The sequence below is a fragment of the Ceratotherium simum genome, chromosome 6 (genome assembly GCF_057802395.1).
Source record: "Ceratotherium simum simum isolate JZ-2026a chromosome 6, ASM5780239v1, whole genome shotgun sequence".
NCBI classification, from domain to species: domain Eukaryota; kingdom Metazoa; phylum Chordata; class Mammalia; order Perissodactyla; family Rhinocerotidae; genus Ceratotherium; species Ceratotherium simum.
In genome coordinates, this window is record NC_141905.1 from 9414773 (window position 1) to 9440086 (window position 25314).

The 25314-nt window shown below is 45.3% G+C and overlaps 1 protein-coding gene across 4 annotated transcripts in view; it reads right to left on the reverse strand.

The window, feature by feature from the left end:
* The window catches only part of ALOX5 (arachidonate 5-lipoxygenase), a 56917-nt gene that overhangs the window by 24134 nt on the left and 7469 nt on the right, over positions 1–25314 (reverse strand). For all 4 annotated transcript variants that reach the window (XM_004432428.3, XM_087431854.1, XM_087431853.1 and 1 more), the window contains 3 exons: positions 24603–24801; positions 19959–20040; positions 8144–8266 (listed from right to left, as the gene is read on the reverse strand). In XM_004432428.3, coding sequence (XP_004432485.1) covers positions 8144–8266; positions 19959–20040; positions 24603–24801 — 404 coding nt within the window. The remainder of the gene's footprint in view (positions 1–8143; positions 8267–19958; positions 20041–24602; positions 24802–25314) is intronic.

Here is a 25314-nt window from a genome sequence, read left to right on the forward strand (position 1 = left end):
CTAGTCACTCATCCCCTTTCTTCCTTCATATCCACTTCATGGAAGAATCTTCACCCTCTGACTCCTCTTTACTTCCTCTCTTCTCTGCCCCCAAAAAGTGCTCCCACCCAGGGCACCAGTGACTTCTGAGTGGCTGCATCCCAAGGGCCCTGGTCAGCCCTAAACTCCTCTGATCTCTCTGACACATCTGACAACCAACCCCTTTCTCCTTGACGCTAAAATGCCAAGGCCCTTGGATCTCATCCCTGCTTCAAACCCCCATGGTTCTTCCCCCATCCCCAGGTGAAGGCTGGGCTCCTTGCCCATTTCCCTGCATTGGCAGCCTCAGCCCTACTTCCCTCTCAGGCCCCCACTCTGGTCCTCCTGGATCACTGGAGTTCTCACAGCCCAGAATGCCATCCCCTCTGCTCCTCCAATCAACGTGGTGAACTCCTATGCATCCTTCAAGACCCAGGTTGGGCTTCTCTCTCTTAGAAAGCTTTTTTCTGATGCTGTCTCCCCAGACTTACTTTCTCCCCTGCCTCAAGTTCCCCCAGGGCTCCTTTCCTAAGGAATATCTACCACTTGCTATTGTGATGAGCTATCCACAGCTCGGTCCCTACTAGACTGTGAGCTGCTTGGGGCTGGGACCAAGGGGCCAGTTTTGATTCATCTAGGGTCCCCAGCCCCTAGGAGCTCCATAAGCATTTGTGAAAAGAGGAGCGGAGCAGCAGGTGGCCTGCTCTGGGCCTGCTTCCATAGGGGCGGTGGGAGCCCAGAAGAGCCAGCAAACAGGCAGTGACCATGCCTGAGAAGGCAGCTCCCTGGCCGGTCTCCTTCCTTGGGCTCAGGAATGAGGAGAAAGCCCTCCCAGAATGGAGAGCCTAGAGGAGCTCACCCAGGGTGTGCCGCACATCACCACGGGGCATTGCACACACAACTTCTTGTAAATCTCATAGCAATTCTAGCAGTTGGGCATCTTCAGCCTCATTTTAAAGGAAACTAGGGGTCAGAAAACAACTCTCCCATGAGGGCGCAGCTAGAGTTAGACTCAACCTCCAGCCGACCAGGCTCTAAATAAGGCAAACTTTTGCTTATAAAGGGTAATTAGACACGAGTTGATTCTTGTTGCTATAATTTTAATAGATTAGTAGATTTTTTTTTCCAGGAAAGCAAAGTATAACCTCGCTCCTCCGAGTGTGGTCTGAGGACCAGCAGCAGCAGCGTCACCTGGGGACTGGGTGGGAACGCAGGCCCTTACTGCACTCGGACCCACCGATCAGAACCTGTGTGAACAGTGACCCAACTGCACGGGGATGTTTGAGAGATGTTGTCTGGACCCACATCCCCTCACCGGGAAGCCTGGCTGCTTGTCCTTGCTGCCCTAGGTAAGAACGGCCTGGTGCAGCTGCCCAGTGTCCCGGAGGAGCCCAGCTGCCCTAGAATGGGCCTCGAAAAAATAGCCACATTAAGTTAAAACCACACCTTCCTTTACTGAGTTTGTTTCATGGTGGGAATCAGCATTTTCTTTTTCTAGTCCCAGGGCAGGCTTAAGGCAGACGTGGGGGAGGGGCACAGGAAAAGAAAAGGCAAGATTGCTGGTACCTAGAACAGCCCTGGGGCCAGGGTACAGTAGGCACTCCATAAATGCCGGCTGAGCTAAACTGAAGAGCAGAGAAAGACACGAGGAGGAGAGGAAAATAAGAAGGGGGAAAAGGTAAAGGCACCTTTAACCCCGTTCTCCCGCCTGTGCCCTGAGGGTCACCTGCTCTGGGAGGGGCCTCCAGACCCCAAAGGCAAGCCAAGCTGAGGAGTCTGGAGAGCACGGGCAGCGACATTGAGCAGATTTCCTTATGTAGGGTTTCTCAAGCCCTTACAATCCCGTAGAGCAGGGGTCCTCAGTGTGGTCCCCAGACCAGCAGCACCAGCGCCCTGGGACCTTGTTAGAGATGAGAGTCCCAGGCCCCCCCTCAGGTCTCCTGAACCAGACACTCTGGAGGTGGCTCCAGAAATCCAGATTTGAACAAGCCCTCCAAGGGATTCTGATGCAAAGTATAGTTTGAGAACTACTGCTGAAGAGGTTGCAGTGTTTTCCAAATTGATTTGACTATAGAACAAACCATTTTTTAGAGAAACACTACTTTATGCTTTATGTTAACTATGTCTTATTTATTTATTTATTTTTTGGTGAGGAAGATTGGCCCGGAGCTAACATCTGTTGCCAATCTTCCTCTTTTTGCTTGAGGAAGATTATCCCTGAGCTAACACCTGTGCCAATCCTCCTCTATTTTTTGTATGTGGGTCACTACCACAGCATGGTTCAATGAGCGGTGTGTAGGTCTGTGCCCAGGATCCAAACCCATAAACCCCAGGCCACTGAAGTGGAGCAGACGAACCTAACCACTATGCCACTGGGCCAGCCCCTAACTATGTCTTATTTTATGACCTTTTTTTTTTTTTTTGGTGAGGAAGATTAGCCCCGAGTGAACATCTGTTGCCAATCCTCTTCTTTTTGCTGAGGAAGATTGGCCCTGGGCTAACATTCGTCCCCATCTTCCTCTACTCTATATGTGGGACGCCTGCCACAGCATGGCTTGATAAGTGGTGTATAGGTCCGCGCCCAGGATCTGAACCTGTGAACCCCGGGCTGCTGAAGGGGACTGTGCAAACTTAACCACTACACCACAGGGCTGGCCCCTTATGACCCATTTTTACCAACAACAACAAAATGCTATTTTAGCAAATATAATTAAAATTTTCCAGGTTTGCCTAACTTTCAGGTGGGATTTTTTTCCCTTACATTTTCCCAGCAAATTTATCTTCCAATGGGACATATCTCTGATTTTATAACAAAATTCAATAGAGCTAAATGGGATTGATATACAGACATATAGGCATCAGTTAGAAGAAGGAAGAGATGACTTTTAAAATTTCCATGAAGATTGGGGGCTTTTGGGTAGCACTTGTGAAGTTAAGGGGGAGAATCCTATTTTCTACGAGTGCTTTGGTGAGGTGGAGCCAACTTCTTTCTGAGCTGGGTGGCAATATGAGGGTGTGGGGTCTTCTTCCCGCTCAAAACTCATGGCTTTGGTTTCCAAGCCAAGAGAATGGGCTCTCTCAACTTCCCTCCTCTCCACCCCTTCCTCTTACCCTCTCTTGCTCCTTCCCAGCCTCCGAGGGCCCTGCCCCAGCATCACTGGGAACCGGGCTGCTTCGTCTCTTCCTTCCCCTGCTAGAATCTGCCCCATCCATTGTGATGCCATCTCTTCTCTCTGGGCTCCTGCCTTTCATCTCCGGGGTCTGCTCTTTCCTTCGCTTCACCACCAACTCCTTTCAGGGAGCTGCCAGATACGTAATTTTGCTCAACCTCAAACATGCATCAGGCGGCCAGTCTGTGTGGCTGGGAGCAGAGGAGGGGGGAGTTATTGCTGTCAGACCACACTCCTCTCCCTCCCGTCCAACAAAGCCTCTATCTGGCCCTTGAACCCCCTCCTGTGTCCCTTGCAGGGCTCCCAACCTGCTTAGCCCTGAGCTGCATGTCCCACTGCCCACTGGGCCTCACCACCAGAGGCTGGCTGCCCAGGGCTCTTAACCTCAACATGCCCCCAAACTGGATTCATCTTCCCCTCCAAACCTCTTCTTCCCCAGCTTCCCTTTTTAACGACCACCCCCCTTTCCCTACAAGCCAGATGCAAAACGTCAGGGATGCCTTGGCTTCTCCCCTCAGCCACTCCCTACTGTTACCTGAATTCCAAGCGGATCCCAGGTCCATCTATACCACATCCCGAGTCTTCCCTACTTTCCCGTTCCCTGTCTTCATTCAGCTTCTACCCCACCTCTGGGCTCTCTTGTCTGACCTTCAAAGGCTGCCACGTCAAGCTTCTGCAATGCAGCTCTGATTTCTCTCACATCTCCCCATTTCTCACTGAACACTGCAAATCCAGACCCACAGTGGTTGACTGTGGGTCATGGCAGCATTTCTGATGCTGCCATCCCACGAAGACGTCTTTGGTAAGGGTGAGGAGCCCCTGTGGGGAGAAGGATGTCCCTTCAAGGAGCTGCCCCAATCGGATCTCACCTCATGGGAAATGTGTAGAGGGTGAAGGTCCAAGCACCCTGGTCCTTGCGCGAGGCTGGTCCCCTCTCCCAGAAATCAGTCACATTTCTGCACTTTTCTACTCTACTGGGAAGGAAGCTCTCTTTCTCAATTTCCTTTAAAGAGGATATTCCCTTATCAGCCCTGCTGACCTTCTGCAGTCCAGTTTCAGCTGCAGATAGGGAGTGGGGAGTAGACACTCAGCTGCTCCTCCTCTGATCCACCAGGAAATTCCGCAACTTGTCTGTTTCTGTGACAGGCCCAGCCACGTCCGACCTTTGTATATGATGCTCTCGCTGCCAGAGCATCCTTGTGCCACTTCTCTAGGCCCCCACTTGTGTCTGCCTGGGCAGCAGCAAGGCCAGGCCAGATACCCTTCTGATCTGAAGGCTTCCTGGACCCCATAATGAGATAACACCAGACAGAGTGGGAGTCCCTCTGGGAGCCCTTGAGGGCATGGGCTGATCTGAGGGGGCTGGTGCTCAGCAGTTGTGTGATGGTGGAGGAGTGGGTCCTGGCTGGCCTGACCCCATTACCAAGAATGGATGAAGACTAACGCTGTCTTTAGGGAGAAACTTCTCTGCGCAGGGTTGACATATGTGGCCTGTTATATTCTCACAACAACCCTGAGTAGGAGCTGTGGTCTCATTTTTCAGGAGAAGACACTGAGGTTCAGAGAAGTTAGACGTCTTCCCTAGGATCATGTTCCACTGGCCCAGAGCCATCTCCCATGTACCCCTCCATCTCTCGCAGTGGGGTCCCTCTGAGCTGCCTCCATGTGGTCCAGTCCCTTTGACTCAGGCTGCACCTTCTCAAGTGCAGGGGCTGCCTCTCTTATCTCCTTCTTAGAACCTCATGGTCCTCAGCTCACTGTGCCAACAGAGGTGGTGCTCAGCTAACCGTCCAGCTGTGCTGTGCCAAGAGGGGCTGAGGGCCCATTTCAGGATTTCTTTGCTCTGTTCCTACCAAACAGTCCATAGCTCAAGGGGCCAAGTGACATGGAAGATATGGACAAAGATGAGCGATAGTGTCACTGGAGAGATGGTGGTCTGTGTGGCCAGTCCCAGGGAGCAGAGGGAGGAGACCTCACTCAGGCCCAGGGGCTTCTAAGAGCTTCTGGGAGAAGGGGCACCTCACTCAAGTCTTGAAAAATGATGAGTTGGACTTAGCCAGGCAAAGAAGGGAAGAAGGGCTTTTGAGGGAGAGGAAACAGCACGTGCAAAGACAAGGAGGCACGAAGATGCTGTGCAAACTAGTTCTGCATGCACATGGCTGGAGTGTCCTCTGCATGTGGGAGCAAGAGAGGCGGCTAGGGAGCTGTGCAGGTGCCTGGGCTCTCACCTGCGGTTGGGGCAATTGCCAAAGGATTTTACATAGGAGAGTAAAAGAATTATATTTGCCTTTGTAGTAGGAGCCTCCAGCAAACTATACGTGCACTTGAGAATGAGCTTCCAATTGCTGTGTGAGATGGAGCCTGGGGGAGCAGGTAGAGAGGTGGTGTCCCAGGGAGAGAAAGTGGAGCTGGGAGAGGAGGACACGTACCCTGAGACCCCAGGAGATGGACGTGACCCCACATGCAACTGGGTGGAGGATGAGCCCAAGGGATTCATCTAGGCCAGTGGTTTCAACTCTGACTGCACATTGGAATCCCTCAGAAAGCTTTTAAAATATATGCGTGCCTGGACTGCAGATGCTGGTTTAACAGTTTGAGCGGGGCAGTGTGGGGTGGGGTGAGGTGCCATGGAATCTGTAATATTAAACACACAGCCAGGATTGAGAACCACTGATCTACACTGCTGTTACCCAAGACAGGGATACATGAGAAGGAAAAGGTAATTGTGTGTGTGTGTGTGTGTGTGTGTGAGAGAGAGAGAATGTGTGTGTGTAAAGTGAGAGCCAGTGAGGTGGCAACAAAGGCCCCTGAGGGGCCAGCTGGGACACATTCAATTCATTGTGACAGACTTTATGGAGCACCTATTCTGTGGTAGCTGCTGTTCTAGGCTCCTGAGATACAAAGATGACAACAAAATTAAGGAACACTGAACAGACACAAGAAAGGCACAGCCTGGCCTTCACTCCACTATCCATCCCACCATCCATCCATCTACCCATCAATTCACCTGCCCACCATCCATCCATCCACCCCTCCACCATCACTAAGCAGAGGTGGTGCTACTCCCCAGAGCAGTATCATCTCCTCTGACCTCACTGCCTCGCCATCCTTATCATTTTCTCTTCAGCTGCCCCTCTTACAAGGGCCTTCTATCCTACCTGTCCCATCCTAGTATGGGCCCTGCCCTACTAAAGCCACATGCCTTTCATTCAACAATGCCAATACCTGGGTGGGAAGTGAGACATTTAATTGCCATGATGTTTCCAGGGAGCCGGATGTTGGGTACTGCTGTGTTACTAATCCAGATGTTTGGTTTCAATTTTTCTCTCCAGTTGATCCTGATTGTAGCAGGGAAAAAAAATCCCCAGCTTTGGACCCAAATAGACCTGGATTCAAATCCTGGTTTTGCCAATTCCTTGACCTGGCTCCAGTAAAGCCTCAAACACGGTACTTGCCTCCCGGCATTGCTGTGACGGTTAAATAGATGAGTCTATGTAAAAGGACCCACGCCTAGTGAGCTGGCACTTAGCAGAGGCTTGATGAGTGTCAGGCAATTACTATTTCCTCCCTCTCACTCAGAGGCAGCCTCAGGGAGACAAATGCATATGGTGGTTCTGATGTGGAGGCTGATTGTGAGGCTGTGTGTGTGTATACAGTTCTTCTAAAATGTCCAAAGGAGGAAGGCCTTGGCTCAGGCCTGGGTGTGTGGCTTCTTGCACTTACCTTTCAGAAGTCCGACCAAATGACGTGCCTTTCTTGAGGGAAGCAGCTACGCAACTAAGCAAATGTTGCCACAGAAACTGACTGGGTTGGTGGTTCACCACCCCATCCATCTGGTTCCTGGATATGCCCACCTGGGCCTAGGGTCCCACCCTGGGAGACTCTCATCCTGGCTGTGGGGTCGCCTGGCACCCGGAGGTGCTGAAGCTCCTGAAGGCATTCTAAGGCTCTGTCAGATTTCAGAATCACGTATTTAGGGTTTTCCAGATTTGCATGATTGTGAGAATTCCCTGAAGTGTCAAGGTGCCGATTCAAAGGCCCCCCCATGAGGCCTGGGGTGGGGCTGAGGCTCTAGTTTTTTTTTTTTTTGGCAAGGAAGATTAGTCCTGAGCTAAAATCTGTTGCCAATCCTCCACTTTTTGCTGAGGAAGATTGGCCCTGGGCTAACATCAGTGCCCATCTTCCTCCACTTTATATGTGGGATGCCTGCCACAGCATGGCTTGATAAGGGGTGCGAAGGTCTGCGCCCGGAATCCGAACCCACGAACCCTGGGCCGCCGAAGCGGAGCACAAGAACTTAACCACTACGCCACCGGGCCGGCCCCCTGAGGCTCCACATTTTTAACAAGCAACCAGAGAGTCTCAGGGTGCAGTGAGCTTTAAAAACTCTGCAGTAATTTAACCACAAAGAGGGAGCACAGAACTGGGGTCTCTGCCATTTATTAGCAGGGGCCTTGAGCAAGATATCTGACTTCCGTATTCCTCAGGTTCCTCAACTGCAAAATGGGGATAATGACTGTGCCTACCTCATGGGTTGTTGTGATGGACGAATGGGGACAGGGATGCATGCCAGGGATCAGCACAGGCATGCTGGCCATTATTACTGCAGAGCCCTGCCATCTAGGTGACAGCCTGTCTACCCTTGAATTGGCCATAGAGGGGATAAGATGTGGGTGGGGACGGGGCATTCCAAGTAAAGACCTCTACTTTGGGCTGGAAACAGCTTTGGTGTCTGGAATCCTCCAGGTTGTAACTTTGTTTAGATACAGGTTGTCCTGTGATTGTGCATTGAGGAGTCACTCTATGGCCAAGATATAATCAAACAATTTGGGATGAGTTGCTCAGCTGAGCTGCTCCCCCAGCCCAAGGCCCCCAAGAGGAAAGGAGTAAGGGTCCCACCTCCAGCCCCAGCCACTGAGGGGCTGCCCAGTGTCCCTAAGTTCTCGTAAACTTACGCTTTGGAGTAGTTCAGAACGAAGTCCACTCCTTTCTCACTATCAAACTGGATATCTCGGGGTAAATCCTTGTGACATTTGGCATCGATACTCAAGGGGAAGCCAGGGTTCCACTCCATCCATCTGAGCATGAAAAAGAAGGAGAAGAAAACTGGGTTAAATGTCTGGCCTTTGGGTTGGTCCCCTCAGGCTGAAGGCTGCCCACGTGGTCTGAGGATGTGCCCCCCACCAGGTCAACACGTTAGAGCTGAGCGTGCATCTAGCGAGGTTCAGGGATCCCTCCCAAGGTCCAGTGGCGGCCAACTTTGCTGTAGCCTGAGCATCACAGTGGGAGGCCTGAGGCCCCTTGCACCAGACACTGGGCTTATAGCCGAGGGGGAGCAAATGGTAGGTGTGCACCAGTGCGTAACAAGAAGTTGGAAAGGAAGCAGCAGAAGGCCTCGGTTATTTGAGGCAACACTCAATGGCAATGACTCCCCGGCATAGAGCTGCCTTGCTGGTCACTGGAGGTAGAAGTGTTGAGGCTGCCCCACCACACCCAACCTGGATGTCCAGTGTCGCAGCGGCTCAGTCAACATGCCCCTGTATTGTGTGTGGTGGTCGGGGGAAAGGGGACAGTGGTCATGCCTTCTCAGTAGGGTGTGCAAGGCAGCAGGGTGGTTGGGTGAGGATCTCCAGGCAGAGACCACTGCCAGTAGCAAGTTTAGAAATTGTTATAATCAAACTAGCTCTCTGCACAGACAGGCCATGTACTCTATGCAGCCAAAATCTGTAGATCCTGGTGTCCTTGAAACTTATCCTGCAAGTCTGGGTATTTATGTTTTTTTTTTTTTAATTTTACTTTTCTTTTGTTTACTCCAAAAACAAAACAAAACAAAACCCTGTTAGATTCTTTAGGGCAGGGAGAAAGATCTTATAGTTGTTTAAAAACCAAAATTTACATTCTAGGATTTCAGCTTTTCCCTTTGTATTCCTAGTTCTCCTTCCCTTTAAATCTCCTTTATAAGAGGAAAGTAAAAGATTGAGATTTTAGGTGATTAAAAAGTCTTGAATCTCTTTAATATCATCTTGTGCTTTTACTGTCACAAAAATCCACACTGTTTTTTGTGGTGTCCTGTTGGCCCAGTGAGCCTCTCATCAGGAGCAGAAGAGGTGAACAGGGATTGGATATGATCACTCTTAGAGCAAATGCATTTTGAAAAGCGTTTTCTGTTACATAGCACCTTGCATTTCTCACTATCAGTTTACTTACAATATTCTATTTTCCTAGACTTGAAGAAAACCTTCTACTTTGTTGTTCGTATTAACCCCAATGCTGGTACATTAACAAGGATAAAAATGTGGACAGGTGTACAAACATCAACTAATGTATTGATTTTTTTCTTTCTTTTAGAAAATCATTCACGGCATCTCCGATATATGTCTAAAATTGAGGCAGTTATCTGGTAGCCCCACTGGTATTAACATCAATTAGTTAACTATCATTATTCATATCAATTTAAATATTGCTAACCACTTTCTCCATGCCACTGGGAAGTCCAAGGCCTCTAAATAATTTTAAGAGCTCAGTGGAGCTGGATTTTTTTAGTCTGTAAACATTGAGCCCAGTGAGGAGAATGTGCCAGCAAATGCATTCACATTTTCTGAAGTATAGAGTTTACTTGGAGAGATATGGGCACGTTTCCTCTGCACAGAAAGGACCCCATAACCCCTTGGCAGCACTGATGGGCAGAAACGCCCCACCTCGGGTGTTCAGGAGATAATGGCCTCTCAGTGCACGGAGATAGGACAGTTTGCCAGCTAACTTGCTACTGGCACCTGAAACCAAACACGCATGTCCCTTCCACGGCAGGTCACTGTTGCCTGAGAGACCTGACAGTCAGGGGCCAGAGGCCTTTATACTCATAGATAAACAGGCAAAGAGAAAATCATACTCCAATGAGGAAGACCAAGTTGAACGACCAGGCAGAAAGACAGAAGAAGCAGAAAAGACATTTAATTTCTTAAAAAAAATAGAGAGAAGGCTTAAGGAGACACAGTTATAATGTAAAAAGGCTTTCTGCAACCACAAAACATGATTTCTGAATTGAAAACTCAATATAGAAGTGGAAAAAGAGAATGGTCACCATGGGATCTGATTGGTCCCCAGGAAGACAAAATGTATTCATGCAATAACTAATCATTGAGTTCCCGTTACGTGCCAGGCACTGCTCTGTGCAAAATGGAAGAAAATGTAACACAGATACAGAGCAAAAACACAAAGACATGGAAGCCATGAATGAAAACATGGGAGACATGAAAGCCAGATACAAAAGATTTAAAATATGCAGAGGGTATGAGTTCCAAAAGGAGAGAGAGGAATATATGGAGAAGTAAAAATCAAAGAAATAATGAAAAACTTCCTTAAGCTGAAAAGACCTCAATTTTCTGAGTAAATCCTAGGCATAAAAAAAGAGAAAAGGCATACCTAGATATATACTGATTAAATTTTAAAATGTCGAAGAGAGAGGAGATGTGAGAGAGAGATGGGGGGAAAGGAGAAGGGAGAAAGGGAGGGACGAAGGGAGAGAGAGAAGAGAGAGATGCTTCCCAAGCTCATGAGCTTCTGGGAAGAGAAAAATAATCAAATTATCATTAGGTTTTTCTCATTTGCCATACTGAAAATGGGGAGACAGGGTAAAGTGTTTATAGAGTTTTTTTATATCATCATCTAAGCCTCTTATACCAAGTCAAGTAATCGAGGAGGGCAGGAGAATTTTTTGGGGGGGGAGGGCAGGGACAAGCACGGACTCAGATTACCCACATAACCTTTCTGATGAAATTAACTGAACAAGTTCAGCCAAACAAAAATGAAATTAGAATGAACCAAGATGTTCCCAAACACAGTAAAGAGCATTTATCAGAAAACAATAGCAAGTATAATTTTAAACAAACAAAAATATCAAAGGCATTTTCTCAAAAATCAAGATCCAGAGAGGATGTTCATCATTGCTACTGTTACTTTTTTGGGCAATAAGAAAAAAAATATCAGTGATGTAAATAACATAAAAAAAGAGATAAAATTATTATCATTTGGATAACATGATAAAATAACTAGGTAACTAAAAAGACTCACTTAAAAAATGATTAGATCCAATAAAAAATTTAGTAAAGTGTCAATACAAAGTAAATATTAAAAAAAATGAGTAATTTATCTTTATCCCAGCAATATTTATTTACAAATGAAAAAATATCCCACCCAGAATGGCAAAAGCTAATTTCCCTTGGTACAAAGTAACCAGAAAGGTGAAAGGCCTGCATGAAAGAAAACTGGAACTTCTACTGCAGGACATTACACAGGATCTGGATGGGTGGAAAGACACACTGTGTTCTTGGATGGAAAGACCGAATGTCATTAAAATGCCAGTCCATAGCATATTTATATGTAATTCAAAGCAGTTCTCATCATGAAAAACTTAAAAAAGAACAGTGAGATAACAAAATAGCTATTCACATTTACTAAAAAGTTCTGATAATCAGAAGATGGCGCTGGGCCGTGGAGTAGAAAAACAGACTAACACACAAAGTCCAGAAACAGACCCAAGAAGATAGTGTGACTATAATAAAAAACTGGCTAATACCTACTGAGTGCTTTCTCTGTGCCAAATACCGGTCTATGCGTTTTCACAGTTTCACCTATTTAATTCTCTCAAAACCCCTATGAGGTAGCACTAATATTTCCCCCATTTTACAGATGAGGGCATTGAAGCACAGAGAAACGAAACAACTTTCGCAGGACACAGAGTAAGTGGCAGTGAGTGGGAGCTGAGCCCAGGCACTAGCTTCAGCCCGTGCATATGACTGCCATCCTGCGCCAGCTCTGGGTGCTGGGGGCGTCATCCCAAGGCGGTAGGAAGGAGCGTATTATTTAATGAATGATCCCGGGATGTTTGACCTCTACTTCACATCCTGTATAAAAATATATGGCAGACGAATGAAAGGCCTAAAGTTAAAAACAAAGTTATAAGAGTATTAGACAAAAATATAAGAGTATTTATGTAACATCAGGGTGGGGAGGGCCTTCTTAAGCAAAGCAGGAAACCCAAAAGTTATAAAGGAAAAACAATACATATAGTTGAGAAAATAAAGAACCAAAGTCTTCTGTGACAAAAGCAACAGAAGACAAATGATATATGTTATACATATCACAAACGGATACTATCCTAATATAAAGAGCTCCTTTAGATTAATAATAAAAAAACACAGAAAAATAAAGCATATAAATAGGCAATTCAAAGAATAGGCAACGCAGAGGAGTTTAACTCTGGAAATTCATCTGACAGGAATTACCGCACCAGCATATCAAGATGTTTGCACAATGCTGCTTCTTGCAGCCCTGTTTGTAATACCAAAACCAACCAAACACACAAGTGGAAACCAGGCTAAACGTCCATCAATAGGAGAATGGTTGAATAAATTATGGTACATTCACATAAAGCAAGAGCTACGTGGCAATTTAAGAAAGAGGAAACAAAGAGATACTGTTTCACACACCTTAGATTGACAAGAATGAAACGTCTCAAGATGCAAAGTGCGTTGATGATGTAGGGAAATCGCAACTCTCAGAAACAGCTGCTGGGGTGAGAATCGGCAGAACCCTTTTGGAAAACAATCAACAATATCTAGAAAACTTAAAATGTGGTCTGCAACGCTGCAATCTACTTCTAGGAATGTTCCCTGGAGTAACTCTTCCATGAGAGCACCTGGAGACCTATGAGGAAGCTCATTGCGGCATGGTGCGGCTTCTAAGAGCTAGAAATGAAAGATGGCTCCCGTGTCCATCAGCAGGAGAGTGGGTGAACATGGCAGATTCATAGATGGTGCGCTGTACAGAAGCTAAAATAATGGACGACATCTGTCTGTGTCAAGTGGTTGCTCTTCAAAACAGAATGATGAGTGGAAAAAAGCAAGTCACAGAGTGATTAGATTGAATGATGTAGATTAGAAACCACTACACTATATGTTTCTCTGTGTGTGTGTGTCACACAGGATATGTAGTCACAGTGAGAGAACATGGATGGTGGGTTATGACCTGTGTTGACTTCTCCATCTCTCTGCCTGGCTGATTGAGTGACAAGGGCCCGCTGGACTTGTTGGCTTTCTGACATATTGGAGATATTCTTAGTTGTTACTTTATTTCTAAACCTTAATCTGGAAGCCTGAGAGTTCATGTAAAAGAGGAACTCTCCAAGATTATGCAGACAGCGCAAAGTTCAGCGTTTCCTGAACGGAAGCAGAAGAGGGGGTTTGAAAAGGATAAATAAGTAGAAGGAGGAAGAAAAGATGATGATTAGATCTCAGAAAGGGGCAAATTATCACACGAGAAAAGCCCTCTGCCCCTCTCCCTAGGCTCTGCCCAAAGCCACATCCCTGTGAAACAAACACACTACTTGTCCGTGATAAAGGTGTGTTTCCCAAAGGGTGTTCCACAGAGCACCTGCTCTGCAGGACGTTAAGAGTCATACGTTAAATTCTCTTGGGAAACACTGGGTTAAAAAAAAAGTTAACTGTGGTCCATTACTATAGACCTTCTCAGAATCCTCAATGTTTACGTGCATTGTGAACCTCCAGGAGGGAGATGTGACAAACAGTGTCCCAAACTTGTTTTACCATGGGACCCTTTTCTGGGGAGAAAGTTTTGGGACCAATGCTCCAGGGCACACTTTGGAAAATACTGGGCTAAGACAAATGTCTATAAGACTAATTTATCAGCCATTAACATCTTAGTCTGAGTTAGTGTGGAACTGATAAGACTTGCTGTCCACTCACCTAACAGGACACGAACTAGCCTGATTCTCTGGAAGCTGTTTCCTATTACCATGGGGATGTAGGGCTCCTTCTGCACACACACACGCAGAAAAATGCACAAAACATCTGTATAACCAACATGCAGATCAAGAGGCAAAACATTGCCAGTACTCTCAGACCCTTCTTCCCACTCACCATCCTCACTTCTATGATAATCATTTCTTTGCTATTGTTTATTGTCCACTGCTATATAAGTTTCCCTAAACAATGTAATTCCAAACTTTAGGGATTGGCCAGACATGTTGTGTCTGGCTTCTGTTCTTCAACTCTGTATTTGTGAGGTTCATCCATGCTGCTCTGTGAGGCTGCAGTTTGCTGATTTTCCTTGCAGGGTAGGATCATCACAATTTATCTATCTGTTCTACTGTCGATGGACATTGTGTGGTTCCCATATTTTGGCTCTCATAAATACTGCTGTTGTGAACAGCTGTGCACATGTATCCAGAGGCACATGCACACAGATTTGGATCCAGAATAGAATTTCTGGGTCACGGATTGTAACATAGCTTCAGTTTTACTAGACATTGCAAAATTGTTTTCTACAGAGGTTGTATCAATTTATACAGCAGTGCGTGAGCTTTCCTACCCCTCAACACCTTCTTTAACACTTTGGTGTGTGTGTGTGTAGTAACAGCGGTTCCCTGATTACGAATGAAGCTGAGCATCTTTTTTGTTCTCAAATCCCTTGCCCATTTTTCTAGTGAACTGACAAGCTTCTTCGTATAGATGTGTAGGGGTCTTTGGTATATTATGAATAATAATTCTTGTCCATAACTCTGTGAATTGTCTTGTCACTCTCTTTGTGGTGTCTCATAGTGAACAGAAGTTCCTCATTTTGAGGTAGGTGAACTTAACTCTTTTCCTTTATGGTTAGTGCATTTTGAGTCTTGTTTGAAACATCTTTCTTTCCTTGAGGCCATGAAGAGTAATCTCCTAAAAGTTTAGGTCTAAAAGCTTTATAGTTTTGCCTTTAACATTTAAGTCTAATCAACCTAAAACTAAGTTTTCTGAATGACATGAAGTAGAGTCCAATTTCTTCTTGTCCTCCTCTCTCTCCCACTTCTGTACAGATGCCCCTCGGCCCCGGCACTGCTCATCATTGGTGCCCTCTGTAATATATCAAGTATCCATGTGTGTATGGCTCTGTTTCTCATTTATTCATTCTGTTTCATGATAATGTAAGTTTTTGATGGAAAGGAAGATAGAGCTAAAGATAGTTTTGAGGCTGGGGTGATCAGTGGTCTCAGTGGGGATTTCTCAACCACCTGACAGCAGTGGGTCCCCGAGAGTAGGGGAAAGGAGAAGGAACTGAGAGATGACAGACGCCTTAACAAATCAGAAAAGTTAAAAAAAAAAAAAGATACTTCCCAGGTATGGTAAGTGCTGGTGAAGTGGGTACCCATACACTTCTCGTGAAAACTGCTTAAAGGTTTTTGAAGAGAAATTTGTCAATATATACTTATACTATTATGAATAACTTATACTATTTGCTTTAGTAATTTCATTTCTTGGCACCTATCCTAAGGAAATACTTAAGAATGCACACAAAGTTTCACACAAAGGTTTTCACACTGTTTATAAGAATAAAAAATTAGAAACCTCCTAAATGTCTAGTCAGGCTGGTGTTTGACAATTATGGTGCTATAAAAAGTAGAATAATGTGATAATATTTTTGTGATGAGATTTTTAAAATATGGGGAAATGATTCTGCTGTACTTCTAAGGGGGAAAAAGAAGGAGAATGCCAAGTTGCATATACAGCTTAATCCCAAAGAAGTAAAAGTTAAAATGGATGAATTACAGGTATTTTTCTCCCTCTACATTATTTCTCTTCTTCTGCTTTATTAGATTAAAAAAACCCTGACATACTACGTATCCCTTGTAAGCAGTTAAACTATAGAGAAAGATGTGGAAAAGTGTCATCCCTCCCCCAAAACCCTCCACAGCCCAGGTAACCATGCTGACTGTTTAGCATGATTCCTTTCAACTCTTTCCCTTGGAAGGAGTCTCCAACTCAAATGTCTCCAGGGGCCTAAGTAGGAAATGAAAGAAGCCTTCATATGGACAACAGACAGGTGTTGGACTGGGGACACCCGGAGAATAAAAGCTCTGTTGACTCAGAACTCCACAATGACCCATCAAACATATGTAGAGGCTGGATACAGCCCACTGACCACCAGTTTCCAGATGAGCAGTCTAGATCATGTATTATTTTTAAAAACAGCTATATCGAGATATAATTTACATACAATAAAATTCACCCCTTAAAAGTATCCAATTCAAAGGTTTTTAGTATATTTACAGAGTTGTTCAGGCATCACCATAATCTAATTTTGGAATATTTTCACCCCAACTAGAAACCTTTTACCTATTAATAGTCATTCCCCATGCCCCATTGCCAACTTCCAGCGATAGGCAACCAGTAATCTACTAATCTGTGTCCATAGACTTGCCTACTCTGGACTTTTCATCTAATAGGATCATACAATATGTGGTCTTTTGCAAATCACTTTTTCATTTAGCATAATGTTTTTTGAGGTTCATCCACGGTTTAGCATGAATCCATAGCTCATTCCTTTTTAATGCCAAATAGTGTTCCATTGTATGCATACACCACATTTTGTTTATCCATTCATCAGTTAATGGAATTTAGGTTGTTTCCACTTTTTGGCTGTTATGAATAATGTTGCTAGGAATATATGTGTACAAATTTTTTGTACAAGACATATTTTCATTACTCTTGTGTAGATATCTAGGAGTAAAACTGCCAGTAGGTAACTCTGTTTAAGATTTTGAGGAACTACTAAATTGTTTTCCAAAGTGGTTGCATCATTTTACATTCCACCAGCAATGTATGAGTGCTCCAGTTTCTCCACATCCTTGGCAGGACTTGTTATTATCTGTCTTTTTGATGCTAGCCATCCTAGTGGGTGTGAAGTGGTATCTCCTTGTGGTTTTGATTTGCATTTTCCTGATGACTAATGGTGTTGAGCATCTTTTTATGTGCTTATTGCCATTCATATATTTTCTCTGGAGAACTGTTTATTCATTCCTTTTTATGGCTGAAATATACTCCAATGTATAGATATACCACATTTTATTTATATACTCATTAGTTAATGGACATTTGGGTTGTATTCACCTTTTGGTTATTATGGATAGTGCTGCTATAAACATTCATGTACAAGTTTTTGTGTGAACATGTATTTTCATTTCTCTTGGGTATATGCCTAGGTGTGGTATTGCTGGATCATATGGTAACTCTCTATTTAACAGTTTGAGGAACCTACTAGACTGTTTTCAAAAGCAGCCGCACCATTTTACATTCCCACCAGCAGTGTAAGGAGGTTTTAAGTTTTCTACATCCTTGCCAATGGTTGTTATTATCTGACTTTTTGATTCTAGCCATCCTAGTGAGTGTGAAGTAGTATCTCATTGCAGTGTTGATTTGCATTTCCCTGATGAATAATGATGTTAAACATCTTTTCATGTGCTTATTGACTATTTGTATATCTTCCTTGGAAAAATGTCTATTCAGGTCCTTGTCCATTTTTAAATTGGATTATTTGTCTTTTATTATTGAGTTGTAAGAGTTCTTTATAAATTCTGGATACAAGTCCGTTATCAGATATATGATTTGCAAATAGTTTATCCCATTCTGTGGGTTGTCTTCTCACTTTCTTGATGGTATCCTTTGAAGCACAAAAGTTTTTAAACTTGATGACATCAATTTATCTATTTTTCTTTTGTTGCTTATGCTTTTGTTGTCATATGTAAAAATCCTATGCCAAATCCAAGGTCATGAAGGTTTACTCTTGTCTTCTTCAAAGTTTTATAGTTTTAGCTCTTACATTTACGTATTTGATCGATTTTACTTTAATTTATATATGTGGTGTGAGGTAAGGGTCCAATTTCATTCTTTGCATGTAGTTATTCAGTTGTCCCAACACCATTTGTTGAAAAGACTATTCTTTCTCCATTGAATTATCTTGCTGCCTTTGTTGAAAATTAATCGACCATAGATGTAAGGGCTTATTTCTGGACTTTCAGTTCTATTTCATTGATCTGTATATCCATCCTTATGCCAATACCACATTGTCTTGATTACTGTAGCAATGTAGTAATTTTGATATTGGGAAGTGTGAGTCCTCCAACTTTTTTTTTTTTCAAGATTGTCTTGACTATTCTGTGTTCCTTGCATTTCCATATGACTTTTAGGATCAGCTGGTCAATTTCTGCAAAAAAGTCAGCTGGGATTTTGATAGGGATTGTGTTGAGTTTGTACATTGCATTGGGGAGTATTGCTGTTTTAACAACATGAAGTCCTCTGGTCCATGAACATGAGATGTCTTTCACCTTATTTAGATCTTCTTTAATTAATAAAATTAAATTTCAACAATGTTTTGTAGTTTTCATCATACAAGTCTTGGACTTCTGTTGTTAAATTCATAAATATTTTATTCCTTTTGGTGCTATTGTAAATGGAATTGTTTTCTTATTTTCATTTCAGATGGTTGATTACTAGCATACAGGAAAACAAATGAAGTTTGTATACTGATCTTGTATCCTGCAACCTGGCTGGTTTATTAGTTCCCATAGTTTTTTGGTGCATTTCTTAGGATTTTCTATATACAAGATCACATCATCTGTGAATGGTGATGGTTTTACTTATTGTTCTCTAATGTGGGTGCCACTTTTTTCCTCTTGCCTAATTGCCCTGGCTAGAACCTCTAGTACAATGCTGAATAGAAGTGGCAAAAGCTGACATCCTTATCTTTCACCTAGACCTTAGGAGGAAAGCATGCAGTCTTTCCCCATTAAGTATGATGTTAACTCTGAGTTTTTTGTAGATGCTTTTTATCAGGTGGAGGAAATTTCCTCAATTCCTATTTTTTGAGTGTTTTTTAATCATGAAAGTGTATTGGATTTTGTCAAATGTTTTCTTGTGTGTCTATTGAGATGATCTGGTTTTTTTTTTTGTTCTTTACTCTATTGATATGGTGTATTACATTAATTGACTTTTGGATGTTAAACCAACCTTGCATACTTGGGATAAATCCCACCTGGTCACATTGTATAATGCATTTTATGTGTTGCTGAATTTGGTTTCCTAGTATTTTGTTGAAAATGTTTGCATCTATACCCATAAGAGATATTGGTGTGTAGTTTTCTTATGATGTCTTTATCTGGTTTTCATATAATACTGGTATCATAAAATGAATTGGGACATGTTCCCTCCTCTTCTGTTTTTTGCAAGAGTCTATGCAGGATGGGTACGAATTCTTTAAATGTTTGGTAGAATTCACCAGTGAAGCTATCTGGGCCTGGGCTTTTCTTTGTGGGAAGTTTTAAAATTACTAATTCAATCTCTCTGCTTGTGATTGGTCTATTCAGATTATTTCTTGAGTCAGTTCTGGCAGTTTCTATCTTTCTAGGAATTTGTCCGTTTCACCTAAGTTGTCTAATTGGTTGGTATACAGTTGTTCATAGGATAGTCTTTTATTTATTTTAATTTCTGTGGGGTTGGTATTGATGTTCCCTCTCATTTCTAATTTTAATAATTTGAGTCCTCTCATTCTTTTTTCTTGGTCTGTTAGCTAAAGATTTGTCAATTTTTTTGTAGATTACATATCACTTTTATAACCAAATTATCAGAAGACAAAAAGTGAGGGGTAATCCCTACAATGGGAGGTGGGAGAACATTAAGGTAAACCTAAGCTTTTACTGTCCCATTCCTCCTAAATGCCAATATGGTTGATCCCAAGTTTTTTCCATAACTCTCTTCACCATCTCGCCTGGAGTGGTGGTCTGGTGGATCCTGGGGGAGCGCACCACAGAGAGCTGGTGCCTTGGTCATCACTTACCAGCAGTGATGGGCCAGAAGCTGTGGGCAGGTTTATTTCATACCATGCCCCTGAGATAGAAGAAACCATGGCCCTATGGTCATTTGGTCTGATGTTATAACTCACCGATGCTGTTTTTGCCGCGTTTCCAGTTCTTTACGTCTGTGCTGCTTGAGGATGTGAATTTGGTCATCACGGGCCAACTTTGCTGTGAGGAAAGGACAAGTGTGAGAAGAGCCTAAGGAAGAACAATAACAACATCCAATATTCAGTTGTCCCTCAGACACTCTGCCCATGCCCAGTACTTTACATGCATCATCTCATTTAAGTCTCAGCACACTCCCAGGAAACTGGTGCTTAGGGAGGTTGAATGGCTTTGCCCTTGAACTTCACCCAAGGTCACACACCTAATTAGTGGATTTTCAACACCAGATTCAAATCCCATGGTCTTAGCCACTCTCTTTATAAAAGACAATCCAGTTTCTCCTCCTCCTGCCTGCTCACTCAGCAAGCCTGGGAGCTCTGCACCTCAGGGCCCTGAGAATCACATCCAGATACATGAGCCAGGCTTGGTTCTCATCGGGCTCTACGGGGGGAGACCAACGATTCTCTGCCTCTCTCTGGCAGGCACAGTGCATCCCCATCTCTGGCCTGCCTATGGATTTCCACTTGGGGGCTCTAACTTTTGACTCAGTCCCCCAGGACACTGCCTCTGCCAACAATCCCAGGGCCCCTGGTACAGAGCTGCCTTTCCACTCTAGAGGAAAGGCATTTCGTGGTCCTTGGTGGATTTCTTCAAGCCACTGCAGAGTAGATCATTCCTCTTCCCCCGCAACACTCATGCAGAGCAGAAATGGCAGCTGACTGCAGGCTTCCATACTGCCCAAGAGAGCAGTAGGGACTCACAGCTCTGGTGCTTCTAAGTCCAACTAGTTACTTCCTGGAGAAATGTGTGACTTAAGATCCAACATACAGATGCTGACACTGTCCAGTTCCCTGTGGTGTCTACACAGAGGATTGAGAACCAAGCTTGATTCTAAAACAGCATGTGGTGTCCTAGAGTATGGGCTTCAGAAGAGACAGGCCTGGGTTTGGGAGTGGACTTGGGCGGTGTCATTTAAAGCTGTGTGACCTTAAGCAAGTTGCCTTAGCTTCCCCACAAGTAAAAGGGAGACAATAACGCCTATTTCTAGGGTCATGGTGGGGATTTAGTGAGAGAATGCAGTAGAGCACCCCACACAGTGCTTGGCACCCAGTAAGTGCCCAATAAATGAGAACAACCGTTATCATTTTTGTCCTTATAACCATAACGGACCTGAGCTTCCTCTTCCTCCTTCTAAGCCCAGACTTCGAAGGCATCTCATCTCTCATTTCAGGAGAGGGCAAGTGGCTAAAGGCAGGGTCGTGCTTCTCAGGGTCTTTAGAGCAGGGGAGCTTGGTTCATGATTACCCTTTATACTATTATTTAAGGGGAAGCAGCGGACAGAGTCGACAGAGACCTGAGCAGCAGGACTCTAGAGCATCTCCTGAAAAGGGGGCCTGTAACAGTGCTTCTCCAGCTCTCTGTGGTGAAGACCCAGGTTTTGAAAACTTCTATTCCATCACAGATTGATATTTTTGTAAAATATGATTAAAATTAACTACTAGAAAAATGAAATGAAAAACAATCAAAAGACATTCAAAATATAGGCCCTGTTTTTATTATCAGATGCAACAGTCATAGAATTATTCCAGCAAGTTGCTACAAAAGTTTGTAAATGTCTACTCTCAATCTCTGTACTTACCTCACCGCAGACCAGCACCCAACAGTTCTCAGCCCAGAGCTCTCTGGCCCACAGCACCCTCTGGCTGAGGCAGCTCCAGTCCCAGGCTTGGAACTGGGGCCCAAAGAGGAAGATTAATGGGACACCTCAGCATAAAGCCAACCAGTAGGGGAGGCCTGAGGCCCCTGAAGGCAAGATGAGTATTAATTGCAACAACAGCTATCATTGGCCGTAGGAGGCGCTGTTGCAGGCACTCGACATGTGTCACCTCTAAGAACGGGCCTATTGCTCAGGCACATTGGCTCTGAGGAGCTGAATCTCTTCAGCTTCAGTGATATGAACAAGTCAGAACGTGCGGAACTGCAACATGCCAAGTTTCAAAAGGCGTATGGTTCTGTTTCTTCTGGCCCTGAGGGTGTTGGGACATTCTACTCCAGTGACTGACGGAACTTACAGGAACACAGCAGGTGACACAGCCTGGACTGACTGCAGGAGGGCTCAGGGGGGCAGATTCCAAAAGAATGATACAAGTGCCTTAATGAAGCTGTCCCTTCACAGAGATGCTCTGAATCCCTGGGACCACAGTGACAGCCTCTGACTTATGTTCACCCAAGGTACAGTGGTGAAATATTAGATTTCAGAGGTTACCATGTGGTGAGTGATTGAATCACTTGTGGGCTGGGTCCCCTTATTTCCAGGTTGTCCAAAGGACTGGATGTTGTGCCATGTGGTGGATTAAAGATGGCCACAAATTCTTTGACATTCCTTCCATTCAGAGGTGGGGTCTATGTCCTCCTTGAGTCGGGGTGGCCTCTGTGACTGCCTGGACCAATAGAATATGGTGGAAGTTACACCGTGCCAGTTTCCAGGCCCAAGGATGAAGAAACTGGCAGCTTCCACTTCCTGTCCCTTGGAATGCTTGCTCTTGGAAGCCAGCTGCCACATAAGAAGTGCAACGACCCTGAGGCCGACCAGCTGTGAGGAGCCTAAGCTCCATGGAGCAGCCTTAAAGAATGAGATGCCATGTGGAGAGAGAGAGGCCAAGGAGCTCTGAGGCGCTAGACATGTGAGAGAAGAACCATCCTAGAAGTGAATCCCCTAGCCCTAACCGCAAGCCCCAGCTGATGCCCCATGGCGCACAGATGAACTGCCCAGCTGAGCTTTTCCCACATTCCTGACCCATAAGATCATGGGCAAAATAAAATGGTGTTTGAAGCTACTAAGACAGTTACATAGCAATAGGTAAGTGGAACATGCTGGTAGCTTTCATGTGCCCCTCTCCAGACCCACCCTTCACCTTGTCCTGTCCCTGTCCCTGATCTTGTCCTTGATTAGAATGAACTGCATTAATGGGCTTCATGTTGGGTTCAGCCACTGAGAACCCCGGGCAGAGAGTGGCATGGGGAGAGTGAGGAGAGGACATTCATTCCCCAGCTCCTCTCTGCAGTGTCTCCCTAGGCTGTCTGCATCTCTGCCAAGGGCCAGAGCTCCTCCTAAGGGAGCTCTGTCTCCAGGACATTCTCCTTCTGGATTATTCTGGCATTCTCTCTCTCCCAACCAGGACTAGCAGTGCTAACGACCCTGCACACTGGTATATACCTGTGCACACTGGCCCACACCTTTCTAAATATCCCAATTTGAATGTGCCATATGTTTTTGCTGGAAAGAGATTCAGGGCCTGCGGGAAGGATGATTATAGAACCGAGACTGTGGGTGAGGTAGCCAGGAGGGAGATTTGGGGCTAGTGTTTTCCCAACCACTGGAAAAGGAAAAGTGCCCCATCTACAACCTTCCACATTCTGGCCACCACAAGACAGAGTGAATTTTGTGATCTTTTTCCTGCTGTGAGGTCAGGAGACAAAACTCCTTCTACCTCAATCATTCAGTTCAGAAATACTCTTGGAACTTGGTTTCTTAAGTTAAATTCCATGTCAGAAACAATGGGATGTGGCCTGATAGTTTAGGAAAAGCAGGTAGAGAAGAACTTTTCCGTTCTTGGTCTCTGTTTTCTTAGCTAAAAAATGAGGGTAATAATCATTCTCGTTTTACCTACCCCACCGACATTCTGTGAAGAACCAATGGGCTGGCGATAGGGAATGCGCTGTCAACTAGGAAGTGTTCAGTGGTGTCACTGGTAGAAGCAGCTGTGCTCCTCCTCATTATTCTGCCGGATGCGTGACATCTGAAGATGCATCCTTCCAGGGTGAGAGTGTGAGCAGATTAAAAGATTACCTTACTTGAAGTAAGGTAGAATTTTGCCAAGGCTTGGACGTGACCCATGCACGTTCAGCGGTTAGTGTGCAAGGGGGAGTTATTCAGGGGGAGAGCAGCCTCGGCTGATCTCTGCTGTCTGCTTCTTCTCTCCTCTTCCATACCAGGCCAGCTGTGTGTCTCTTACGAAGAATGGCCTCCTGAGGAAGGGCCAGGTGGGATTCTGCAGTTTGAGGGTCTTGTGTAAGAGGGCAGGTTTTAGGTTCTTTTCTCTTTCAGCAAAAAGTGGGACTTCAGGTTAACAACTGGTGACTGTGAACCTCAGGCCTGCCCATGGCCCCTCTGCATGGGGTGCCCTGGAGCCCAAGCCATACTGTGACCTCACAGAGGGCAGTCAGGGCCTGAGTGTCTGTGAATCCGGACAGCGATGCCACAACCTTGACACCTAGAGCACTGCCCATCTAGGGGTACATCCCAGGGGTATTTGCTACTAGGCACCCTAGTTATCTTCTCACAAAAAGGGGGTCATAATCATCCCCAAGAAGGACTGTAGCACAGAGGGAAGATGTGGCTGGCCGTGTGCCTGGGGCCTCTCACTCCACCCTCTGAGCCTGGGGCTTTTTAGTACCCTGAGGAAGGTCATGCCTCCTGCAGGTTCATCGAGGCACAGAGCAGGTGCTCAACCCACGACGGCATTATCATTATTCCTGTGAATACAGTTCTTTGAGGAAGGGGGTCTGCAAGCCCTCTCAGTTCCTGGGAAGCCCAGGGAGTGGAAGGGGCCTGAGCAGCTCACCTCGTCCATCTCTCAGGACGATCTCGCCGTTGCCCGTGATCCAGCGGTAGCAGGGGAACTCCATGTAATCCCCGGAGGGCGTCTTCAGCGTGATGTACTTCAGGTACCAGTCATCATGGAGCCAGTACTTGCGCTTCTCGATTTTGACCAGCTGGATTTCGCCCAGTTCTTCATCCACTGTCACATCGTAAGAATCAACCTGAGAAGGAGAAAAGGCAAATCAGACCATCTGGGGTCCCCTGAGCCTTTGTATCACCCCTTAGTTCACTTAGCAAGGCACTGTGCTGTGCCCTGGGTGACATGGATGGACAAGTCCTGGGCCGTGGGTGACAGAGATGGAAGTCTAGTGAGTAAGGGATGGCACTGCTCAGAGAGGGACATTCTGCTGTCTGCATGTGGCTCGGGCTGGAGGAGGTGGAGACTCCAGGCAGGAGTTCCCTCTGCTAGGCCGTGCAGTGAGGGTCCTTTTCAGCTGCCTCCACTCACAATGAGGGCAGTAGGCTGCTGGCCTTTCCACCCTGCCAGGCTGGAGGGGCAAACTGGCCCTCACACACAGGGGCAGCCTATTACAACTTGCAAAGGGCTTGCTGAAGATTGCTATGGCTCCCCACAACAACTTTGGGAGTTATGACTTGTGTCACAGATGAAGATAGTGAGGCTCAATAAGTCTCATGTCAGCTATTAATTGGCAGAGCTGGAATTCCAGCATAGC